Source organism: Strix aluco, chromosome 26 (genome assembly GCF_031877795.1).
Source record: "Strix aluco isolate bStrAlu1 chromosome 26, bStrAlu1.hap1, whole genome shotgun sequence".
NCBI lineage: Eukaryota > Metazoa > Chordata > Aves > Strigiformes > Strigidae > Strix > Strix aluco.
This window is the reverse complement of record NC_133956.1, coordinates 1,327,950-1,349,577: the sequence shown is the minus strand read 5'-3', so window position 1 is coordinate 1,349,577 and position 21,628 is coordinate 1,327,950. Positions and strand designations below refer to the sequence as shown.

The 21,628-nt window shown below is 56.5% G+C and overlaps 2 protein-coding genes across 2 annotated transcripts in view; one reads left to right on the top strand and one right to left on the bottom strand.

Moving 5' to 3' along the window:
* Window positions 1-151: 151 nt before the first annotated feature.
* On the top strand, window positions 152-5,638 carry ADPRS (ADP-ribosylserine hydrolase). Its single transcript, XM_074850649.1, has 6 exons — window positions 152-404; window positions 1,348-1,444; window positions 2,282-2,489; window positions 2,602-2,786; window positions 2,878-2,978; window positions 3,503-5,638. The coding sequence occupies exons 1-6, from the start codon at window positions 167-169 to the stop codon at window positions 3,793-3,795; spliced, it is 1,122 nt and encodes a 373-aa protein (XP_074706750.1). The 5' UTR covers window positions 152-166; the 3' UTR covers window positions 3,796-5,638.
* A 1,143-nt stretch (window positions 5,639-6,781) lies between these two features.
* COL8A2 (collagen type VIII alpha 2 chain) overlaps window positions 6,782-21,628 on the bottom strand; it is a 32,858-nt gene continuing 18,011 nt past the window's right edge. Inside the window, exons 2-3 of the mRNA XM_074850648.1 lie at window positions 16,988-17,173; window positions 6,782-11,748 (exon numbers count right to left, since the gene is read on the bottom strand). Of these exons, the coding sequence (XP_074706749.1) occupies window positions 9,827-11,748; window positions 16,988-17,156 (2,091 nt within the window). The 5' untranslated portion in view covers window positions 17,157-17,173 and the 3' untranslated portion in view covers window positions 6,782-9,826. The remainder of the gene's footprint in view (window positions 11,749-16,987; window positions 17,174-21,628) is intronic.

Here is a 21,628-nt window from a genome sequence, read left to right as displayed (position 1 = left end):
AGAAATTGGGGGGGGGAAAAGGAAAAATTTCCCTTCCTCTAAGCGGGGAAATGAGGCAGCAGCCGCCGCCGCTCTCCTCCGGGTCACCAGGGGGCGCTGTCCGCGGCGGAGCCGCGGACAGCGCCCCCTGGCGGCCCGGAGGAGAGCGGCGGCGGCGCGGGAGAAAATGGCGGCGGCGGCGGGTTCGGCCTCAGGAACGGGGCGGGCGGCGGCGGCGCGGCCTCGGCCTGGAGCCGGTCGATTCCGGGGCTGTTTGGCCGGAGCGTTGTTGGGTGATTGTCTGGGCGCCGTCTTTGAAGGCAGGAGCGTCGTGAAGCTGCCCGACCTGCTGCGCTTCCTCCGAGGCCTGGAACCGGCGCCCGGGCCGCCTGAGGAGGGGGAACCGGCCGGCAGCGCCTGTAGAGGTGGGCGGGAAACTCCGCGGGGCGGGAGGGGGGGGGGGTCGGGGCGGAGCACATCCCCTTCCCTGTATCCATTTGGCTCCCAACACCCCCAGGGTCAGGCTTTGGGGGGGGGGTGTGTCCCCGCCGCCACTTCTCGCACCCCCAGACCCGGTGTCCCCCTCACCACAACAGGGGGCATCTCCCCTGGGACACCCGTGGCTGCCCCCCAGCCTTGCTCTGGCGTGTGAGCCCGTGCTGTGGGGTTTGGGGGTCCCCTTCCTCCCCTCCCCCTTGAGTGTGACCTTGCTGAAGCAGCTTCTGGCTGCCCCAGGGCAGCTCCTGGTTCCTGAATGCACAGGGCTGGTGGGGAGGGACCAGGGGTTTGCTATGCTCAGCCTGTGCTGCTCGAGTGAAGCTGGGGAACTGGGGTGTCACAGTGCAGGGGTGTCAGCCAGGAACAGATGTACCAAAAATAGATAAGGAGTAGAGTAAGAGAAGCACAGAATTGGTTATTTAACTCTCAGCTTCCGAGCTGCGCAACAAGCCCTGTAAACCCTTCCAGTAGGATCTTAAAGGCACTTGATTCTCTCGCAGTCTTGGCCAGAAGTGCAGCCGTGCTCTCTCTTCTCTGCTTGTCCCCATTCGCTGTAAACTCCTTGAGAAAGAGACTTGTCTCGTTTGTCCATACGTGCCTCTGGATATCAAATGCTTTCTCTTGCTCTTATTACTCTCGAAATGCCTTCAGTCTCATTCTTGCTGTGGATGCATCTCTCTTGCTCTGTGTCTTCTTACTCTGGTGACCGTGGCTAGTGACAAGCTGCAAGTGCTGGGGAACTCCTGGTAATGTTTTAATCCAGCTACGCAGGTAGCTAGGCGCTGGAGAGCAGGGAGGTGCTGACAGTGGGGAACAGGAGGAGAGTTTGTCCCTGGATGGTCACGTTATGTTTATGATCTTCTGTTTTAGAAACGCTTTCGTACACGGACGACACGGCCATGAGCAGGTCGGTGGTGCAGTCCCTGCTAGCCAAGCGGGAGTTTGATGAAGTTGATATGGCCAAGAGGTAAGGCCTGCAGCCCCCTTCAGAGGCCAGGCTGTTGATGTTTGCTAGCGAAGGCAAAACTTCCTTAAGATTTCTGCAATCGCTGTCATTTCTGTGAAAAGGGGACAGCAGCTGTAGCAAAGTTGCTGCTGTGGAGGAAAAAAATCAGAAAAGTGATGGCTAATTCTGTAACTTATTGTGTGCTTTGCGGTGTCCTGGAACACACAGCACCGTTAGCTTTCGTGTGGGCTCAGAGCGGCTTTAAAGTGCAGCAGGATGGGACATGCTGTATCGCAGCCGTGTGTGCATGCTCACCTTTGTGGAAGACAGTGCTTAGAAATGTCAGAAGCGTTGCCCTTCATGTTTATTTGTTGCTATTTGTTTGTATTTCCCTGAGTTTAGTTAGTGAATATTAGTGAGGTCAGCTTCAGTTTTTTTATGATCTATTTCCCTTTTGAATCCACAGCCCTGGTAGCATTTGGTTCCACTTAAGGGAGAACATTTATTTGTTTAGAAAGCTCTTCCACTGAACTCAAACAAAAGACTTTCTTTGTGGTTGTGACCCATGGAAATGTTTCTAGTTTGCTTCTATTTCAAGGCAAAGCTGAGAGGGAAACAAGTGGGTTGTGAAAGGTGATGTTTATACAACCTTTCCTCCTTTCACACCGGTTTTTGGGAATCGGATTCTTTCCTGCAGGACTGAGTCACTTGAACCCTGACTGTCACTGAATTACCCCTCTGTTGTTAATTCACTTTATCAAGTGGCTTCATACAACCTCTTTACAAACTTCAGGAACACACCAACTACCCTGTGCCTTTTTCTCACCTGTGTAACTCCTGCTCTCTTGCCTGCACCAGGTTTGCTGAGGAGTACAAGAAGGAGCCCAATAGAGGTTATGGGATGGCTGTTGTCAATGTCTTCAAGAAGCTCCTGAGCCCCAAGTGCAGTGATGTGTTTGAACCAGCAAGAGCCCAGTTTAACGGGAAAGGCTCCTACGGCAACGGCGGTGCCATGAGGGTGGCAGGCATCCCCCTCGTGTATTCTGACGTCCAGGACGTGAAGAAGGTACCGGAGTTCTCGGCTCCTTTGGGCACCTGGGCTCCGGGCGTCCCTGCTGCCAGGAGAGTCTCGCCACGTCTCACGGGTGGGTTTGCTGACGACGTGTTTCCGTTCGCAGTTTGCCAGGCTGAGCGCTGAGGTGACCCACGCCAACTCCCTGGGCTACAACGGGGCCATCCTGCAGGCCCTGGCCGTGCACCTCGCCCTGCAGGGAGAGCTCAGCAAGGAGACCTTCCTGGAGCAGCTCATCAGCCACATGGAAGACGTCGAGGGAGATGATAAGTCTCTTACTGACGCCCGAGCGTAAGTAGCTGCGAGGAGCACTAACTCAGCTGTGTACAGTTTACTCTGGCTCTTCACATTCTCGCTTCTTCATTGTACTCTTTGTTTCCAGGCTGGGATTTGAGGATTTACCGTTTTCAAGGTGTCTCAAGAAAATAAAGGAATTTTTGGAGCTCAGCAGTGTTCCCAAAGCAGATGTATTGTTTGAGTTAGGTAAGTACCTTCCATACCACAAGTATTAGGAACAAGCTGGCAGCAGGACTGACTCCGCACGCCCCGTTGCTGTGTCCTTCCCCCCCCCTCGCCACTTTGGCCTGTGCTGCCGTCGGGCACAGAGCGTGCTGGAAGGGCTGCCTGTGCTCAGTGGTTCTCGGAGTCTGACCTAGTGATTCCCCCTCTGTATTGCTGGGAAGAAACTGTCTTGCTAAGAAAAACTTACTGTGAATAATGTTTCTTAATATTCTAAGATCTCTTGTCTTAATGGCTGTCAGATCTCCACCCGGACGGGAGCGGGTGGGGGTGTGTTGCCGGTCTGTACTGGCATAGCAGGGAGCTGGTCTCCAGGACGTGAGTAGGTCCGAGGAGGTGCCTTTTGCACTTTGTCAGGTTAAAATCAGTGATGCCGGTATTGGAGGTAACTGGCAGTGGGAAGTTGCAGTTAGAGGGGAAAGGGCATGTCTGTGGGCAGGAGGGGACAAGTGTTCTGCAGCGCTGAAGGTGATGGGTTTCCTTAACAGGCAACGGCATTGCTGCTTTGCGGTCTGTCCCTACTGCAATTTACTCCTTCTTGCGCTGTATGGAGGCTGACCCCGACATTCCTGATCACTACAACAACCTGCAGAGGACCATCATCTACTGTATCTCTCTGGGTGGAGACACAGACACCATTGCCACCATGGCAGGAGCCATTGCAGGGGCTTATTACGGGGAGGAGCAGATACCCCCGAGCTGGGAGCAGAGCTGTGAAGCTTTCCAAGAGACACAGAAGCTGGCCAATAGCTTGTATGAACTCTACTGCCAGCGGCTCTGAGCTCCGAGGGGGAGCGTGTTTTCTGAAGGCGAAGCGGGCGGCCACCTCGGCTTTTCTGGTCAGGAATTTGGTGGTGGGGCCGCGCCGCGTGCAGACCCCGGCGAGCCTCCGCCTGAGCCGCTGCTGCTGCGAGTTGAGAGCTGGAACCACGAGCTGCTTTGGCGAGAGGGGACGCGGCCTTCGGTGACAGCGCAGCTGGGAGGTGGCTGCATGCGGCGCCTCGGACAGCGGGGGCGTCTCTGGAGTCTACAGGAGCGTTTGCTTTTTCATAAGACTTCTGCTTCTTGCTTTGTCCGCCTTTATGCCATCTTGTCATTACACTTACAGGGTGGGTGTATGAATTCTCTGACTTTCTTGCTGTTTTCCTCTACTCCTGTGTGCCGTGGCCTTTGTTTCAGTTGTTAGTGGCCTGTCCTGCAGTGGCTTTGAGAGGCTCCACACCCTCTTAGATCACCAGTTCGCACTCAGCTGACGGGGACGGAGACGGGAGTCATCGGAGAGGCTCATCCCTGCAGAGCCCGGAGGACATCCCGCGGGGTGGGACGGGTCCTGTGCTGAGTGAGGACGCTGCAGGGCAGAGGTTCGCTTCCTTAAAGGCAGAATGAAAAGTGCCGGAGGTCAGAGAGGGGGTTTCTTTGCACGGCCAGTGGCGCTGTCAGAAGTGCCCTTGGTGCGTGCAGACAGAATCCCAGTTGGCTCGTCGTCGCTGCTGGGAGAGGGTGTAACAAATTCCTGCTCCGTTGGTGCCCTCTTCCCTCACGTGACTGGCTTCACATTGCTGCAGCTACTCTAGCTACTCCTTCGTTCCTAATCCGTGCATCCTGCATTTTTAACGCTGTCCTACGTATGTCCAGAGCACCGAGTGGGATTGCTGTTTATATCTGTGGGTGGAGATAGCTGTGAAACCTGGTGTTAGACAAGGACTGAATTCCTGGTTCTGCTGCAGTCAGTGACAAAAATGACTTCAGCGGGAAGCAGGAGTTACTTCTCACAGCCTTAAAACTCTCTACTTGGCAAGAATGATCTGAAAACAAAGGGAAAAGTAGGTTAATTGGGGGAGAATTTATCAGAGTTTAAAAGAGTCTGTGCATTTGAAGCTGCTACTGGTGGCTAAGAATATTCTAGCAAAGCTGTGTTGTTCCAGAGTTTCAAGTTTAAAACTTTGGCCCAATAGAGCTGGTCAGAAGGGGAGTGACAGCTTGGGTATGGCATGTCTAGAAAGGGTTGAAAGCTTTTTAATAACTGAAAACAAAAAGAAAGAGGCAAGCAGTCATCATATGGAAATGTTTATAAATTTGAACGTGACAATTCTCTCTTACTTCTCTAGTATTTCTTGTGCCACCGGGAAGTGCCCGTTCTCTCGGGCAGCGCTCGCTCCCCGCCGGTGTCACACGCGGTGGCTGCGTGTCGGGCTGCGTGTGCACACGTGGAAAATCTGGCTGCCGTGCCTTGTCCCAGTTTTCCCCGTAGTCTGCATCCTTCAGGTGCCACTCTTCTGTGTGATGCTTTAATGGGTTTTTCTTGTATAACTGAATTCTTGTCCTGAGAACACGTGGAATTTTGCTCTCTTGTATGTTTGTGTTGTGCTGCGGATCTCAGATGTACAATGTCAGGTTTTTCATGTTACACTGCCAGAGGTGTGAACATATTCACAGAATTATTTAAAAGAAGATGTTTTCCTTTTAAAGCAGCTTTATAATTTAAATATTTGGAACTCATGAAGAGCAGAAGAGCTCCCGTTTAAAACATTTAGCTTGGTTTAGGCCAGAATTTAAATGTGTACCAAAACATTTAGCTCTGACTTTCTTGGAAAGAAATAAAATCACTCAATTCCCTTTGTTAATTAGCTGCTGCTCCCATCTTTTCATTCAAGCCATAAAATTTTGCTTCCATACAAAATCAGGAGGAGCCGTATGAGAACCTCTGAGCTGTTTCTCCCCACCCCATACTTCACTTTAAGACTCAACCTGAAACTACTTTGTTACAGCTTCTTGAAATCTTTGTAGAAAGCAGAGTGGCAGTTGTTTGGCGCTGGGTAGAGACACCTTGCGTGTAGCCCAGCCTCGTGCTTTGTTTGGGGTGAGCTTTAGCACTGGGAGTCTGCTGAAAAATCAGCTTTCAGGTGGCCACTCCTGCCTGTGAGCAGTCAGGGGCGGCAGCAGCTTGTGGGAGCCCAGGAGTGGTTCCAGTTAGCAGCGGGGCGAGCCAGAAGCATCGATCGTGGGTGTTGTGGGGCGGTTTGGAGAGGCCCTTTCCCTTCGCAGGCGCTTTGCAGCGAGGAGCAGCACGTGGAGGTTCTGCCGGAGTCCGGCGTGCGATGACCATGCAGAGACAGGGCCTGTGCTGGGTGCCCTGTGCTGGGTGCCCCTGCAGCGTGCAGCAGGAGAATGGCTTGTTCTTCAGAGTCAGCTTGCGAAGGAGCCTGCCTGCGTGGCAGCCAGTGTGCTTGGGGAGCACCTCTAAGGAACATCTCCTCTTCCAGATAAGAGATCTGGTAGGAAAACATATTTTCTTCTCTTTATTCTTCATACTTCCAGCCTCTGAGAGCGATTCCCTTACAGGTGATTCACCATCTCCTCTGTGCGCTGCTGAACTGACTGTCTGCGGCTCGGGACGCCGAGGTTGGCTGTAGACATGGTTGTGTAACAGAGCAAAAAAAAAAAAGCATTGTGGAAAAAACAGAAGGGAAAGCGAATCCCCAACACTTTGACTTAAATTCCTCAAATTAATAATTACCAGTCTGGAAGGGTCTGGATTTCATCCTTTTTTAAAAATGAACTTCTGGAGACAGGAGTCTTTTCCTTAATGACAAGAGACACGCGGTACCTTCTTACCTAAATATCAATTAGCAAATCTGCCGGACTGCTGGGAACAAGGGAGCTGGCTTTGAGAAAGAAAAACACTGCAAGAGGTCTGTGTGCGTGGTCTAACGAGCAAGGCTGGGCAAGCCCGTTCATAGCAGGACAGAGGCACAGCTGAGCCCACCTTTTATACAATAAGTTTTATTGATGTTTTGTCAATACAATCAAGTACTGTAGTTTTAGTTCTGAAGAGAAGGCCAGTTTCTGATCACAAAAAGAGTGCATTTTAAACCAACTTTTTACTATAACAGACAGTGCATGTAATAAGTATTTACAAAACTAAAAACCTCTATATACTAGGTTAGAAATGAAGATACTAGAGGCAAATTTAAAAAAAATAGTAAGAATTTGTATATAAAAATGCACATTGTAATGCAGTTTTCATAATTAAAAATAGACATACTTCATCCAACCCAACCTTTTTTATTATTGTGATTGAAACCAAAATCCCATGCGCTCACACACACGACAGAAAATAATCCTTTCTGCTGGTGAATATCACGTACTCAGTACTCCAGAAAAAAAATTCTTCCTGACAGTGTCCGGTTTAGTGAACAGCCTCCCTCATCCTGTGCATCGTTTTTTTTTTCCTAGCCTAACTCTATGTGCGTGTAATATCTTTGCCTTTCCATTACTGTGTAAGTGTAAGAGGTTATATAGCTGCGGAAGGTTGATTATGGGTTATGCTCTGCACATGAAGGGAAAGTGAAATTGCAAAACAATATCTACAGCACTGAACGAGTTAATGTCTCGGCGTGGTTATAGTGAGTATTTTTGTCATTTTGCCAGCTAGAACAAGAAGTTTTGAGTAAGACAGAACAAGAAGAGATGGGATGTAGGTTAGGACACGGTATAAATAAGTTGCTTTGAGTAACAGGATGAAGGTTCGGCCCCGGCGCGTGGCTGGAGCGCGAGAGGCTCCCGGGGCCGTGCGTGGCACCAGCTCCAGTTCATCGCTGCTCTCCTCCACAGGAAAGACAATTCAGTAAAGGAGACGCAGGCCCCATCCTCGCACCCTCCCCTCCCAAGCCTTGAAGAAAACATCTGAGCTTCCACTTCTGATCTTAGGGACTCTTTGTACGGCCCCTGTTCCTGCTGGGAAATAACCTGTTACGATCAAAACCCGCACGGCCCTGACACCCCCCCACCTCAGGAGCTAAAAACGTCCAGTGGGATCAGGCCCCGGGGCAGCCTCTCAGCTTGAGGTGGTTTCATCTTTACGTGAAACTTGCAGCTTTATGTGGGGTGAGGTCCCCGGGAAGGGGACAGGCCAGCCCCAGCGGGGCAGTCGCTCAAGCGCTCGCCTTCCAACTAAATGTCCTTCTCGTGTTTCGTAATTTCAGGGATAAGTGTGTTTCTACAGGGAAGCCCTGGATGGCAAGAGGCAGAAACACAGGACAGGCTTAAGGAGAAAAACAAACAAACAAAACAGAAACAGAGAAAGAAAATCTGTTTAAATATCTTGTACAGTCCGTCTGGAGAACAATCCCAAGTCCCGTTCTTGCTACATTTCTCATCTTTGGCCATAGAACAGGCTTTAGGAAAATTTAAGGGTAATAGTTGCTCAGCTGGTGACCAAATTGTTGCTGTTTTCTCAGGGATGTGCCTTTGCGGAGGGACATGCAGCGTAACGCATGTGGATTAACTTCAGCAGCGGGCTACTCGCCTGGGATGGGAAGAATCACTTTACTGTAAGTGCAAGTGGCCGTGACTGTTCTACCGTGAGAAAATCTGCAAAGGAACAGGGTTCAGGCGCTGCCTTAGCGAAGGACAGAGCAGCCGAGTGGTCAGGATCCGTGCACACCTTCCCCAGAACCTTGTAGCTCATACTCAGGTCAGTAACATTTCAAGCATTAGTGAGACAAAGTGGTAACAACAGACAAATGTGATTAATTTTTTTTTTAACCTAAGTCACAGATTGGCACCTGAAATGGTGCACTTTTACAGGTACATATTGCACTAGACTTGTCAATAACATTGTTAAGTAGATAATAGCACCGTTGTAAAATGACTGAATGGAAAGTTAGACCTAACACTATTTTTTTCTTAATTAAAAGGTCCCCAGAGAAAGGGGGGATACCAATGCAAAAGTTTACACATCCCGAAATAGTGAGACAGTAAAAGCAAGTTGTCCATAAGTGGCACTTTCAAGAAAGCATAACTAAACCTTCTATCAAACCAGGCTAGAAGCACCGTAAGCCGGGCTTGCAGTGCCATCCTTGTGTTGCCAAGGACTAAGATGCTCCCAAGGCCAAGCAAGTCTTTGGGCTGCAGAGAAACAGGCAGGACAGAACTAGCCCTTGGACTTGCCAGTAGATGAATTAACCCGAGAGAGAGGATCGTTGTTCATCCCAGGGGTCCCAGCTTCCCTCAACGGCTCTGGAATAGGTCGTCTGTCATCCTCCCCCATACCAGTGGCTGGATGTGTTTATTCCTAAAGGTGCTGGGGGGGGGGGGTTAAAAATAATATTTACTTCTTATAAGAAGGTGCTTATGCAAAGTGTTCCACTTTTTATGATTACAAATCCAACCGCACTGAATCCGGGGTGAATCCGGGACACGGCCTCAGAGTCCAGTCTGAAAAAACAGGCATCAGTGAGACTGAAACTTGGGCGTCTGATGGTTTGGGAAGGAAATTTCTCAATCCATCATGGATCTGCTGCTGTACAGGTTTGTGTTAGGTGCCTAGGGCCCCTGTGCTGGTTAGCAAATACACCACCCATGACAACAGCTGTATTTATTTAACTAGTACTCAGAATGGGAAACAAGGGCACTTGATTGCAGACCAGAAGGGTCTGGTCTTCCAGGCGACCCTCTCTGGATCACAGAGCAGTTTACTGCAGAGCCAGATCCTTGCCATCCCAAGCATGTTCCTGTGTTTGATGTACAGTCACTAGGGTAAAACTTGTTCCAAATGCGCTTTGCTGAGGAAGTCACTCCCCTCCCTCCCTTCTCCCTCCCTCAAAAAAGAAAGAAAGAAAGATAGTCTCCTTTCTAGTTACCCTCTTGACTCATGGATCAAACAGCGTGAAGCAAGGTCCCACGACAACAGCTTGCGTGTTCTTCCCAGTGATTTTTCTTTTTTGTATTAATTTTAAAAAACTTTTTTATCAAAAAAAAAAGACAGTTTATGGCTAAAGTGGGTGAAAAGGAAATGTGCCCAACAGCTGTTATGTGGGGCAAAGCAGGAACCCGGAGAAGGAGGAGTGGATGTATTCCGTGGAGTACAACCCGTTGGCCTGGTCCGAGGGCATTTGTACCCAGACTTGGTCGTTCTCCTTCAGTTCAAGCACGGCACTGCCCGAGGCCTGGTCCAGGTAGCCCTTTTTGTACTCGTCGTAGGTGTAGGTGGCGGGCACGTTGTTCTTATAAAGCGCCACCCAAACGTTAGTCCCTTTGACATGCACGTGGTAGGCAAAGTAGTAGATGCCGGATACGGGGCAGGTGAATATCCCGGTGACTGGGTTGTAGCCGTTGTGCCCATTATACAAAGTCCGGTCAAACTTGACCGGCATGCCGGACGCTGGGAAGGGGGAGGTGAGGATGGCGGTGAAGGCTGGTGCGATCCGGGCGGAGAGCTCTCCTCGGCCGTACTGCGGCTTCCCCGGCTTGCCGTTGCCCAGCACGGCCCCCTCCACGCCTCCGTCGGGCAGGTGCAGCCCCGCGATGCCCGTCTCGTCGAACACCCCGGGCGCTCCCGGCGGCCCGGGTGGCCCCGGTGGACCTGGCGGCCCGTTCAGCCCCGGCGTTCCCGGCATTCCCGGGGGGCCGATGGGTCCAGCCATGCCGGGCTCGCCAGTCTTCCCCTCACCGGGAACCCCAGGGAGCCCCGGCTCCCCTTTCAGCCCCGGTAACCCCTGAGGCCCCATGGGACCTGCGGGTCCTTGCAAGCCCGGGATGCCGGAGGGGCCCCTCAGCCCCGGCTGCCCTGGGATCCCGCCATCCCCTTTTGGCCCGGGGCCGCCTGTTAATCCTGGTACCCCTGGGAGGCCGATGAACCCCGGTTCTCCTTTGGGGCCTGTTGGGCCGGGGGGTCCCAGTGACCCGGGCAGGCCCCTTTCTCCCGGCACCCCTGGCTTCCCCGCGAAGCCGTTCGGGCCCTGGTCGCCACGCATCCCCGGCATGCCCGGGGGCCCGCTCGGCCCCACGTCCCCTTTGGAGCCGGGTAGCCCGTGCTTGCCCGGCAGGCCCATGGACCCCGGTGGGCCTGGCGGCCCGATGATGCCGGCAGGGCCTGGCTCCCCTGGCTCCCCATCAACGCCGGGTTCCCCCTTATCGCCGATGGCTCCCGGCACCCCGGGCTGCCCGCGGTCTCCTTTTAGGCCAGGCAGGCCCGGCTTCCCATAGCCCGTCGGGCCCGGCAAACCAGGGAGGCCGCGGATCCCTGGCTCTCCCTTTGGTCCCATGGGGCCCTGTATCCCTGGCACCCCTGCGGCGCCCGGGACACCGATCCCGTCGATGCCGGGGGGGCCCCGCGGCCCCACGGGGCCGGGCTCCCCGTTGACGCCAGGCCCGCCCGGAGGGCCCATGTCGCCCTTCTCCCCCGGCGCGCCCGGCAGGCCGTCGAGGCCGGGTTTTCCAACGCCAACGGGCCCTGGGGGCCCCGCAGGGCCAGGAGGGCCCCCGTTCCCCCGGGGCCCCGGTAACCCTGGTTTCCCCACACCATTTTCACCCTTCATCCCGCGCTCTCCACGGGGACCCGGCTCTCCTTTTGGGCCAGGCTCGCCCCGAAAGCCGGGCAGGCCAGGGCCGCCCTGCGGGCCCGGCTTCCCATTGACTGAGATGCCAGCGGGCCCCGGCAGCCCTGGGGGGCCGGGCAGTCCTCTTGGCCCTTGCTCTCCTCGCATGCCGGGCTCGCCCTTGGCTCCAGGCATCCCTTTCATGCCCGCCTTTCCGGGGAGTCCTGGGATGCCGGGTTTCCCGATGCCCGAGAAGCCAGGGGGCCCGGCGGGCCCGGGCTGGCCGTGCATTCCCGGTTTTCCTGTGCCTGGTTTTCCTGGGTAGCCGGGGGGCCCAGGGGGTCCGCGTGGGCCGGGCTTTCCTGGCGGTCCTGGCTCCCCTTTGAGGTCCATCGGCAGCAGCGGTGGCATGTCTGTGGAGAGAGGAGACATGGAGCTTTACTGGGACCGGCGGAGCTTTACTGGGGCCAGCGGAGTGTGCCTGGCGCGTGATGCCCTCAGGGTGTTAAAGCCAGGGCCTTCAGCGCTGCCTGGCTCTGTACTTGCAAGAGTGCCCTTCTCTAGAAATGGTCTTACTGAAATAGCCACAGTGGCTTCCTGGGCCACCACATCAGCAGGACTGTTTTTAGGCAAGACCTTGGCCAGAGCCCAGGGTACTAATCCAAGCCTTACTCCATCCATCCCTCCATAGAGGGTGTCAACAAGATTGCTGTCGGCTCTGGCAGTGATGTTTTGTCATGACCTACTGCGGGGGGTTTTTTCCGGAGCTGGATTCAAACCTCCCAGCAGCCTCGAAAGCACCGTGGGATTCAGTCGCTCCTGCCTGGGCTCAGCCGAGAGGATGGCAACAGAGCGAGCCAAGACTGAGGATAATCCCTCTACCCCATCCCTCGACTCCAGGGCCTCGGGAGACCTTTAATCCTTTTGGATTAAAAAGAAAACTCTTGGACTTGTACTTGAGAGACCGAAGAGGTGGTTGGTGTATGGGTTAAGACATGCCCGCGGTGCTGGCTGGCTCAGCTCCCGAGTCCAGCAAGGCAGAGAAAAACTCACCAAAAAGAAGAAAAAGCAATGAGGATGGAGGAAAAGCCAATAGCTGCAAGGGAAACGCAACCTCAGTTACGTCCAAATGAGTCAGCCCAGCTGGGAATAGGCCGTAACCACTTGACATTTAAAGAATTTATAGAGGTCTTTTGCAAACGGATATAAGAAAGAAACTAATGGGCTGAGAGACTACAAAGCCGAGGAGAGCCAGATTACATGCCCACCGCAGCTCGGTACTTAAAGCACAGACGTGAGCATAAATAACTGCTTGAGGCTGGCCCAGGCAGGGTGTTGCTTCCCACGTGACACCGGGAAGTGGGTGAGAAAGAATAAATCAGACAAACTCTTTTTTTGGGAAGCTTAAAATGAAGGAAATACTTGGCAGTTGCACGTACATGGGACTGCGATGAGAAATACAAAGGGTGGAGGAAAGGGCCTTGACATCTTGGGCAAATTTGAACCAAATCTGCCCAAGGTAGATCATTCCAGTTGGGAAAAGATCTGTACAGGCAAGTTCCTGGGCTGGGAATGGATCCCGTCTGGGAGCAGAACACGAGGCAGGGGGGTCCCCGCGCTCTGCCAGCCCGGCCCCCGCCTGGGCACTCAGAGAGCTGAGCCGGGCCTTGGGAGCACGGACACCCGCAGCGCCAGGATCCGCCAACACAGAGATTTTCTCAGTCAACGGGAAAAGATTAGGGGAGATTTGAGACATGTGAAAAGAATAACCGTGGCGGCAGCCGGCACCGTTCCCGGTGCATCAGAGGTGGCTTTACCTTTCCTAAGCACAGCAGTTAGCTCCGGCCATTCCCAGGCCTGGTGCCTGCTTGTTTTTCTTTTGGCAATGGAAACATTTTCAGAGCTTATCTATATATCAAAGCCTGGCCCACATCCTAGGCTGTAACAGAGGTCACTTGGCTGTCTTGACGAAGGAAATACTTGTCTGTCATGACATTGCCACTGGATTTCTGCAAACCTCCTGCTCCTCACCCCAGAAAACGGTGTGGGAAAGAAGGCAAGGGAGATGTGAAGTGTTGCACTAAAGCAGATTTCTGGGGTTTGAATTCTGGAAAAAATTCTCTCCAGAAAATGATTTCAATGTGTTTTCTCCCCCACCCCCCACCCCCTTTTTTTTTTTCTTGCAATGGTTTGAAAAGAATTAGTTTTCTAGGTCATTTTGCATGGAATCAGAACAAGGATCTACAGCTGAGCCCACGAAGGAAGGAAAAAGCACACACACTCTCACACAAGGCAGCGAAGAGAAACGCCAGGCGAGAGCTGCCAACTTGCAGGCGGCCAAAAAAGCAGACGGGAAAACCAAACCGGGGACGTTAGCGGAGAGAAACTGGGACATTGCAGCCCCAGTGGTATCCAATTTCAAAAGACCATGTCTTACCACAGGCGCATGTCTCGGAGCTCTGCATTTCACAGCAGCAGCATGGGGTTATGTGTTCCCCTCGAAGCATGAACAAAGCTGCCATGAATGCTAATGCGGAGCCAGCTGGGGCAGCGGGAAGGGGAAGGAGCGCAGCCCCTGCGAGCTCTCGCCTGGGCACCACAGAGCTTTTCACCTCCTGAGGAGCACAGACATGCCCAGGCGCATCCTGCAGCCCCTCTGGAGCTGCCTCCAAGTGTAAGGACCTGGAGGAGGGACACGGCAGCGTGGACTGGCCCGCAGATGAATAATCCAACACGCTGGGAAGCGGTTCCCACCACGAGCCGGCAGCAGCGGGTCTGGCCGACGCTGCAGGAAGCAGAGGTTGGCTGCTCCGTGGCAGAGCCTGGCCGAGCTTGTTCCAGCGCTGCTGCCAAGCCCTGTCTCGTGAGAGTGAGTTTCGCAGGCTCACGGGGACGTTGTGTGGGACCAGTGTTACTGCATCTCTCATCCCGTCTTCCCAGAGCCGCGCGGGGACGCTCAGGGCAGGACCCGGCCACAGCCCTGGCAGCTGGAGCTGCCGTGCCAGGGGATGGGAGCAGAGTGCAGAAAGCAGCCGAGTCTCTCCATGAGCAGGAGCTGAGGGACCTGGAGGCCTCTTGGCCGCAAGCAGCAGCCCCACGGGGCTCACAGCTTGGAGTCTCTTTTAAAAGCAGTGGGACGTGGGGGTCACCTGCTCAGGGGCTGCTGGGCAGCCCCTGCCCGCTCCCACCTCCTGGGCAGCACAACCCAGGGCAGAGGCAGGGCCTTGGCTCCCTGCTGAGCTCCCCCACACCTGGGGAGGTGAAAAGCTCATCTCCACCTCTGCGGCCGAGGCTGCTGCCCTGGGTGAACCCTTGGTACTGGCGCTGGAGGGGAAACACCCCCCCTCGCCTGGCATAAACCCCCGCCCCGGGCATCGCCGGTGCCTTATCGCTGTCCTGAGCTGGGGTGCCACTGGCTCAGCTCCCCGCGTGCACAGGGAAGCGCTGGGCTCCCTGCACCCCGGCCAGCACCGAGGCAAAATAAAACCCAACTTAAATGCTGTCAGCATTTTAGTGTTTAGCAGCATCTCCTGCCCAGAGCTGCCTCTGTGCTCCTGGGGAATCTATTTTGGGGTCAGAAAAGGTGTCTGGCACCCTGAGGAAACCAGCCCTGTCTCTCACTAGATGGTACCCGCAGCTGGGCACAGCCCCGGGGTCTGGCCTGGCCCCCCAAGTGGGGGTCCCAGCCACAGGGCCAGGCTGGGGCAGCCCAGGGGGGCCCCCACACAGCTCCCCACCGGCTCAGGGGTAACCCACAGGGGCACGGCACAGCCCTGCGCCGGCACGGTGAGTCAGCTGAGCTCCCTGAGCAGGGCAGCAGGCCAGCGGGGATTTTTCTTGCCAAATGAGAGGTGAAGCAGAGATGGGAGCTCAGTGGGATCCACAAGGCATCGGCTGCCTCCACGTGGTCCCACAGCTGGTGGCTCAAGCTGCAGCTGCCCCCCTGCCTGCATCCCCCTGCCTGTCCTCTCTTTCCCAGGGGTTTTAGGAGAGCGATGTCCCGGGGACTCCCATGTTCTGCCCTGCCTCAGCGTCTCCTCAAACCCGTGCCTGGTGTAACCTGGCAAAGCTCACACCCAGCCCACACCTTGCGAAGAGCCCGGCGCACTCACTTCTCTCTCCACCACAGTTAACAAGCAGCGCAGCGCAGAGGTAGTGCAAGCTGCTCCGATGCATAGGAAGAAGGGGAAAAAAAGAAGGAAAAACAGCAGGGAGATATTTGAATCCTGTCCCACCAGCAGCTGAAACGTTCCTGCACTACGCTGGAAGGTTTTGTCTCTGGCTGGGGTTCAGGGAGCAGCTTTACAACAGCTGGGAAGGGGGCAGGGAGGCGGGGGGGCTCGTAGTGTGCTTCGGCTCCAGGTTTTGCTGTGTGTTTTCTGACATATGTGCTGAGCTGAACTCCTGATAAGCCATTCAGCCCAGCAGTAAATCAGGCACCAGCAGCCAAGTCTTCTCCAGTTTCTCCACCCAGAGCCAAGACTTCGGCTCCCCGGAGGGTCCGGGTCTGTGTGAACCCACGGGGAGGGCTCCGGTGGCTCTTCCCGAGGGCCGAGCACCGGCCTGGCGGGTCCGGGCGGCCGAGCCCCAGCCCTGCCCCGTCCCGCAGCGCTGCCAGCAGCGGCTGGCTCTGTGGAGAGCATTGGGGACCGCGGGGTTTGGGATCAAGGAGAGGGCTTAGACCCTCCCTGCCGTCCCCCTCTCAAAGATGTGTTGGTGCTGCTGCTGCTGCTGCTCCGGGTGCACTCGGAGGGGGCTGGTGTGGCAGAGGGACCCCCTGATGAGCCAAGAAGTGCCGGAGAAACTCGGTCACGCTCAACACTTGCTGTTTGCAAAGACCCCAAGTTCCTGAGCGGTTCCGCGGGGTGTGTGCAATTAACTGACGCTAATGACCCCCCGGTGCGGGGCACTGCGGGACCCTCCTGACGTAACTGGGCAGGCACATGGGGCTGCGGCGGAGGCAGGGGAGGGTGTGCAGGCAGGGGACGGTGTGCGGGCAGGGGACGGTGTGCAGGCGGTTCCGAGAGGTGGGGGCTGGGCTGGCTGTGACGCGGGCGGCCTGGCTGTGCGGAGCAGGGACCCCTCCGTGCAGCACCCCGCGCTCACTGGGGAGTGGTTCAATGTGTAGGGAGTTCCTGGTCGCTGCTCTCCGAGGGAGGAAACGTCTCTCTCCCGCTCATCCCTCGCCAGGCTGGGTCTTGCCTCTGGCCTCTGCCCTTTTGCTTTTCCCAGCTGGTGCAAAACGCAGACGGGGCAAAGGGAACAGGGGGAGGAGTGGCAGAAGCCGCGCAGGGAGGGCTCGGGTTTAGCAGCAGCGAGGGGGAGAGATGGCGAGTGCCGGGGCTCCCGCACCTGGGCTGCGCCTCAGAGCTCCAGCGAACGTGCAGGAGGGTGGGAGCAAAAGGCTCGGGGTCCCCTTTGTGCACCCACTCCCAGAGTGAGAGCAAAGGGCTCTACCCCTCTGCACAGCCTCTCTGTGCCCATCCTTGTCCTTCTGTGCTGGGTTAAGGAGACCTGAACGTGCTTTGGGCAGCAGCGCCCTTGGCCACGGGGGCACCAACGTGCCCAATGGCTGCAGGTCGCTCTGGCCCCTGCCCCCCGCGCTGGCAGATGTCCCGTGTCCTCCCACCCGCCGCAGAGCGCGTCCCTTACCCAGGTACTGCCCTTTGCCCTCGCGGAAGGGGGGTCCCAGGGGTCCCTTCACCATGGGCTGCATGTACTTCACTTGGGCGTAGCCCGCCGCGCCTCCTCCCGCTGCCGAGCGAAGGCCGACCGCCATCATCGTCATCACCACCAGCAGCGCCGCGGCGTCCGGCAGCATCCTGCTCCCCACGGCTCCTGCGGACGAAGCGACAGTGAGAGTGGGCACTCGCGACCCCCGTCTGCACCCTCCGTCCCGCGAGGATCAGCTGGGACCCCAGGAAGGATCGCGGTGGGAGCGGGGGCTCCCTTGAATTTGCATTTTTCTGGACCGCGGCTGCCCTGAACACTTCGCCCTCCCCGACACGCGCCGGCTGGGAGATGCACAATGAATAGACGTTTATGAGCACTAATTAACCACGGGCACCCAGCGGAGCCTTTCGGAGGCTGCCTCAGTACCCGTTTGTCTGGGGTTATGCCTGTGTCAGGCTTCCCTTCTATATTTTTAACATATATAAGAAGAGGGGGAAAAAAGGCAGCATGAAAACCGCAGCCTGCTGCGCCAAGCGTTGCTGTCGCATCCTCTAACAAAGGCCGTGTCCGTCCTGGCTGTGGCGGCTGCAGGCGGCTCCGGCTGCCACCGTGGAGCCCTGCCTGCCCCGGGAGCGGCGGGGCGGGTGCTGCATCTCCCAGGTGGGTGCTGGACCAAAACCACCGTGTTGGAGCCCCAGACTTGCTGTGATTGTGGCTCAACCACAGCACGTGGCGGGCAGCGACGGGGGCTCGCTGGGAGGGCGAGGGACGGGAGCCCTCGGCCAGTAAAGCCCAGGGGAGGGCTGCGGCACTTGGGAGCAGCAGCCTCTGCCTTAAGTGCCTGTTTATTTAAAATAATACCCTCTCTAAATATCCCTTCCCTCTAGCAACTTTTTCTGTGCCAGCTCCACGCACAGAGCTGCAAACAGATTGATTTGCAAAGAACATTTATTTTCAGAAGCTTAAATAACACGTGATGCCGAAGAGCTTTGCCGGTTTTCCTCCTTCTCACAATAATTGACCCGTGGTGGTTATTAATGAGAATTAAGCTCCTGCCTCTCCCGCCGGGGAGCAGGGGCAGGGCTGCTGCGCGCCGGGATTTGATCGGAATTTCCTGAATCGCTTTTGCTGAAGCAGCAGTGAAAAAAAAGCTGCAGCCTGGAGAAAAAACAACCCCCCAAAACCCCCAAATTAAAACAAAGCAAATTAAGGGAAGGGGGGAGCCCTGGCATGGGATTGTTCCTGATGCTACAAGTGCTTGGCAGGTTGTCAGAGGTCTCCGGGGGTGAGGCAGCCTCGACTGCCGCTCTCCTGCCCAGTAAATGCCCCCGGAGCCAGGTCCCTGCTGCCTGCGCTGCGCTTGGGGCCGGAGGTGACGGGGCCAGGCCTGGCTCTGCCGCTGGCGGCACGAAGGAGCCCAGACGCTGGGAGGATGCAGGCGGCCGCGGCGGATGCTGGCAGAGGGGAGCTCTGCTCTGCCCATCCCAGCGGATGGGCCGTACCCACCGCGGCACCTGGAGGGGAGGCCACGGCCACGCTGCGGGCACAGCCAGGGACACATGTGACAGCCACCGTCAGCCTCCTTGGCGGCGCGGAGAGGGACTTGCCGGCGTTTGTGTTTTTCTGTCTTCAGGGTCGAGAAGAGGAACGCTTATTTTTATGAAGCATTATTTTACAAGGATTTGTTTAAGGGAAAAAGAATCCCATTTTAAGGGATTGCAGCTGTAAAAATACAGTTTCTGCTAAATAAAAGAGGAGAACAAACCCCTGAATCAGCTATTTATTTGTTTTCCTTACCTGGTGTGACCCCTGTGCCTCCATCTCTACCTCCCTCCCTTCCCAGCTCCAAACTGGGCCTTATTCACCCCGGCTCCTCTCCTCGACTGGCGCGTTTTCACGGGATGCTGCTCGTTGCTTCGAGCCCACGTCACGGGAGCAGCACCCTGGGGTGGCTCAGCCCCTTGCTGCTGGGTGCTGCCAAGTGTTTGCAAATGTCCCCCCGTCCCTCTGCGAGACCTCAGCCCTTGGAGGGACACGGGACTGGGGGGAAACCGGAGCCAGGGGGAAGGGAGAGGGAGGACAAGGTGATCTGTCTGCTTTGGCTCCGGCCGCGATTTCGCTGCGCGCCAGATGCGAAATCGAGTCCCCCTGCTCCGTGCCGAGGCGGCCGTCTGTAACCCGGCGTCTCGAGACACAGGCTCAGCTCCCGCATGTTCTCCCTGGGTCTGGACAGGTTGTTCCGCCTGTTCCCGTTCTCCCAAGGGGCCGTGAGGACAATTTGGAGGAGTCTGAGACCCCCAGGCGCGTGTCTCCATCCCTCAAGGAAAAGGTGTCTCTGGTGCTTTGCCGTCCCCCGCCACGGTGCCCGGCACCAGGGCAGGAGGCCTCACGTTACCCGGGCTCTCCAGGCGGTGATTTAATAAGAATAAAATGGAAACATCTGGAGTCTCATATGATGGATAAAGTGTGCACGACGTGCCTGTGAAGAGGCTCTTTCATGCCTGAAATCTCCTGCGTTATGAAATGATAATTAATCACAACGAGCAGCCGTGCAACGTTCTCATCTCCCAGGGCAGGTTGCAAACGTTGGCTGGTTCACGGTGCGGCCGGGTGACGCCTGCCCACCCCCCTGCGGGGCCGGGGGCTGCTCCGCTGCGGCCAAGCAGAAATCCCACGAGGAGCCAATTTTTTCCCACCTGGAGCAGGGGAGATGCTTCAGGGGCTCCCGAGCGCAGCCCCCCGGCACTGTGGGATTTCCTTTCCCCCTACCCCGAGACGCTGGAGCAGGGATGGGGCTGGGCAGCACCACACTGCTCGGCTCCGGGGGGAGCGGGGGCCCGACCCGGCTGCAGCCGGTGCGGCACGGAGAGCCCTGGCACGGCTTCAGAGCGCGCTGCCGCCGCGCTAACGGTGTGAGTGTCTGCTCCCCTGGCAGTCGGTGAGCAGACGTGTTAAAAACCCCTGGCACGCAATGAAAGCTCCGGCAGAAGGAAAAAAAATCTCACACTTAAAGCATGAGAAAGGAGACAAGAAATGTCACCTTGTTCTCGCAGGAGCGCGGGGGCTTGGGCAGCCGGAGCCTGCGCCACCCCTGTCGCTCCAGAAACAGTCTGTGGCTTGTGCTGGTCGGCCTGGCGAGCTCCTGGCGCGCTCCTGGCGCGCTCCCGGCACTCAGCTCCCGGCCGTTCCCAGCAGAATGGGACTGCTGCCGCCCCACACCGTCCCCCCCTCCCCAGAGTGTCCATGTCACACTCCCGGGCCTGGCCCAGCGACTTTCCTGCGAGCAACACGGCCGCACGCTTCCCCCGCACACACAACCGGGGGCTTGTTCACTGCAGCTGATTTATGGCCCCTGTTATTTAAATATTAATTACGGGCCTGGCAGGCAGGCACCGCGCCTGCTCCCTTCAAGGCTAATTATTTTTTAAGTCAATATATGTGATCCGCAGGGGATCTGCGATTGTGGTTGAAGGTCAGTAAAATGGAGAACTTGTTTAAACCCGGCCATAAAAGCATGATCCGTGCGGGGCGCGGCGTGCTGCTCGCTGGCCCTCGCCCCGGCTCCGTCCCCACCACAAACCCGCGGCCGCACCAGCCCCCATGGAGGTTTTCTAGGGCACGGGGATGAGCCCGGATGGGGCCTTCGATGCGCTCACTGCCGTGGCCCCGGCCCCTGCGCCGTGCCGCACGCCGGGAGTACGGGGCACGGCCACCACCGCTGCAAACCGCGGCAGAAGCTGACGGGCTGTGGTGAGCGGTGAGCGGTGAGCGGTGAGCACGCGTGCCCAGCTCGGGTGGACGCTGCGAAGAGAAAGCACCGAGAAAGCAGCCGGCGCGTGTGGGTGGGCTGGAGCAGCGCGAGCTTGGACGCCGCCGTGTCCCATCGAGCCGCTCCATCCTCCGGTCATTTACAATAAAAAATAAAGCAGGGAGGTTTTCCAAGCTCAACACAGGGCTGGACTGACTCCAGCGGGAGGTAGATGATTTGTTTTGCGCTACACATGCTTTAAAAATAATAATAAAACCAGTCAAAAACGAAAAGTGAGCTATTGAAACAGAGAGCGAGCACGTTGTTTCCGTAGGCCGGGCCGTGAAAGCCAAAGGCATCAGGCAGCAGCTCGGCTGAGCAGCGCTGGAGCGCGCCGGGAGAGTCTTGGCACGAGCCCGTCCTTAAATGCATGACACCTGATCCGATCCAAAAGCTGCTGTACGCGCCGCCGGACCCGGAGCCTCGCCCACCCGTCAGCAGAGGGAACAAGAAAACATTTTCCTTGACGAAAGAAAAACACCCCACCCCATCTGCAGGCAACCTCCTGCCACCCCTGCAGCGCCCGCGCCTGGGACGGCTCGGCACGGCTCGGCACAGCCCCGTGGGGCAGGTGCTGGCCGTGTCCATCTGTATCACTGCAAGGGGTGCAGCCAAATTAACTCCGAGGCTGGGTGCTCCATGCTAATTAACTCCCGCTGCGTTAGCAACTGCTGCGGAGGTGGGCGGGGTGGAGGGCTGATGGAAAGGCCACGGGCCGAGACGCTCTCGGTAGCCACGGGCCAGCTGGCACGTGCGAAGCTCAGGGCACCCAGGGCACTGGGAGGGCTGCGGCGGGGGGGACGGGTGGCAGT

What these genes read in the sequence shown, in the direction of transcription:
- ADPRS (XM_074850649.1), top strand. Translation starts at nt 167, where the DNA reads ATGGCGGCGGCGGCGGGTTCGGCCTCAGGAACGGGGCGGGCGGCGGCG. An exon ending in GAAGTTGATATGGCCAAGAG is followed by an intron (nt 1,445 to 2,281) that starts GTAAGGCCTGCA and finishes TGCCTGCACCAG; the next exon opens with GTTTGCTGAGGAGTACAAGA. An exon ending in AGATGTATTGTTTGAGTTAG is followed by an intron (nt 2,979 to 3,502) that starts GTAAGTACCTTC and finishes TTTCCTTAACAG; the next exon opens with GCAACGGCATTGCTGCTTTG.